Raw genomic sequence first — 2018 nt, 5'->3', positions numbered from 1 at the left:
AAATAATTGGGATCAACCAAATTTTGAAAAAAAAAAAAATACTAGGAGTCACCAGTGGTGTTGAACAAAACTAAAAGAGTGGATAGAGTGTCCCAACTTTCTATTTGTGTGTGGTTAAACTTCATTGGTGCTCTCTAGCAATTTTGTTTTTATTATAAGTTGTGCCGAAGACTTGCTGTGTGATAATATGGTAATGTTTTAGGCCTAGTGAAATGTGACATTTTCATTTTTGTTACGAAAAGAAGACCTTATATAGGAATTCATGTGATTTCAATTTGTGAATCCATGCAGGACATAGTCTTGTGCAAGGTGTATAGAAAGGCAACTTCTTTGAAGGTCCTAGAGCAGAGGGTGGCAATGGAAGAAGAGCTAAAGAACTTACAAAATGCATGCCCTGCCTCTCCAATGGACACTTGTATCTTATTTTGCAGCCCACAAGAAGAGAAAACTCCACCACAAGTGCCATCAGTGACCATTCACCAATTGGTCCCCATGAAAAAAGAAGTTGAAGAAGTGGCAAATATAGAAACCAAACATGGTGAGAGGGCAATATTGGGAGTCAAAGGGTCTTCCGCATCTTTGCAATTGCCACAAGGGTACAAGGAGAAGTTGCCAGAGATCCAAGTCCCCAGCGAATTGGGCCTGGATTGGGCCACTCAAGAGAATTGGCCATTGTTGAACAGTCCTTGGCTTCAAAGCCTGACCCCATTGGCCAACTTGTTGAATTTCTAAATTATTTATGCCTAAGATATAGCTTCTATCTCACAACAGGTGGTGCCAAGGATAAAACTTAGCTGTCGTGTTGTAAATAAATTTTTCACCTTTTCTTTTATGAAAATTTGCTGTCCTATTCCTAATTTGCTGTGGTAATGTCCTGCTTAGTGTTAAAGAGGATGGCTATTAATTTTTGTTTTTAATTTAATTCCCAAGTGTTTGCTGCTCTAGTCGGAGAACAGTTTTTAGAATAGTTTGCTTACTAGAATATTCTTAGATTTTTTTTTGTCTTTATTTTGTGCATTCCATAAAAAAATGGTGATGTTGTGACAAGAAGTTCCATAGCTGAGGTGAACTTTAGGGCTTGTTCTTTTGATGTTTTTGAGTTAGGTAACTTGAGTGTAGATTTTGAGTTGAGTTTGAGTTATAACTTGAATTGAAGTTGTAATTTGAGTTTGTGTTTTGTTGTGTACATTTGAGTTATGGTTTGAGATAAGAATCTTTTTTGAGTTTGTGTTTGAGTAAGTTAAAACTTGAATTTGTATTTAGATAGTATTTTAATAAAAACTCAATGCTAATGAAAAATTTTAATAGGGTATATGGGTCTAGTTTTATTCGTCTTTTCATTGTTAACGCATAGAAAAAAAAATCATCTCAATCAGAATTAAAACGAAAAAGTTATATCATTTTCAAGAATAGAAAAAATACTGTTCATTAACTTGAGTTCGAGTTTCTGAACTCGAGTTGAAGAGGAAACTTGAACTCGAGTTTTAGTCCTAAACTCAAATTTGAACTCGAGTTTAAACTCGAGTTTAAACTTAAAAGAACATGAACTCAAATAAAATTCCTAATTTGCTTTGGGAATGTCCTGCACAGTGTTAAAGAGGATGGCTATTAATTTTTGTTTTTAATTTAATTCCCAAGTGTTTGCTGCTCTAGTCGGAGAACAGTTTTTAGAATAGTTTGCTTACTAGAATATTCTTAGATTTTTTTTGTCTTTATTTTGTGCATTCCATAAAAAAATGGTGATGTTGTGACAAGAAGTTCCATAGCTGAGGTGAACTCGAGTTAGAAGAGGAAATTTGAACTCGAGTTTTAGTCCTAAACTCGAATTTGAACTCGAGTTTAAACTCGAGTTTAAACTTAAAAGAACATGAACACGAATAAAATTGTAACTCGAGTTGTCTTTTTTTGAGTTTTTCACTCAAAAGAACAAGTCCTTGAACTTTATGTATTACCAATTAGCACCCGTCTCTCTCTCTCTCTCTGAGAAACGCGGATAACAATGAAAATATTGTTAAGAG

The 2018-nt window shown here is 34.4% G+C and overlaps 1 protein-coding gene across 1 annotated transcript in view; it reads left to right on the top strand.

The window, feature by feature from the left end:
• Positions 1–1001, top strand: part of LOC21384401 (NAC domain-containing protein 22) — a 2034-nt gene extending 1033 nt beyond the window's left edge. Inside the window, exon 3 of the mRNA XM_010089804.2 lies at positions 292–1001. Coding sequence (XP_010088106.1) covers positions 292–732 — 441 coding nt within the window. The 3' untranslated portion in view covers positions 733–1001. The remainder of the gene's footprint in view (positions 1–291) is intronic.
• Positions 1002–2018: the final 1017 nt, after the last annotated feature.

Source organism: Morus notabilis, unplaced genomic scaffold (assembly GCF_000414095.1).
Source record: "Morus notabilis unplaced genomic scaffold, ASM41409v2 Scaffold2905, whole genome shotgun sequence".
Taxonomy (NCBI): Eukaryota; Viridiplantae; Streptophyta; class Magnoliopsida; order Rosales; family Moraceae; genus Morus; species Morus notabilis.
The sequence above is the reverse complement of the archived record's forward strand: the minus strand, read 5'-3'. Positions and strand labels throughout refer to the sequence as shown.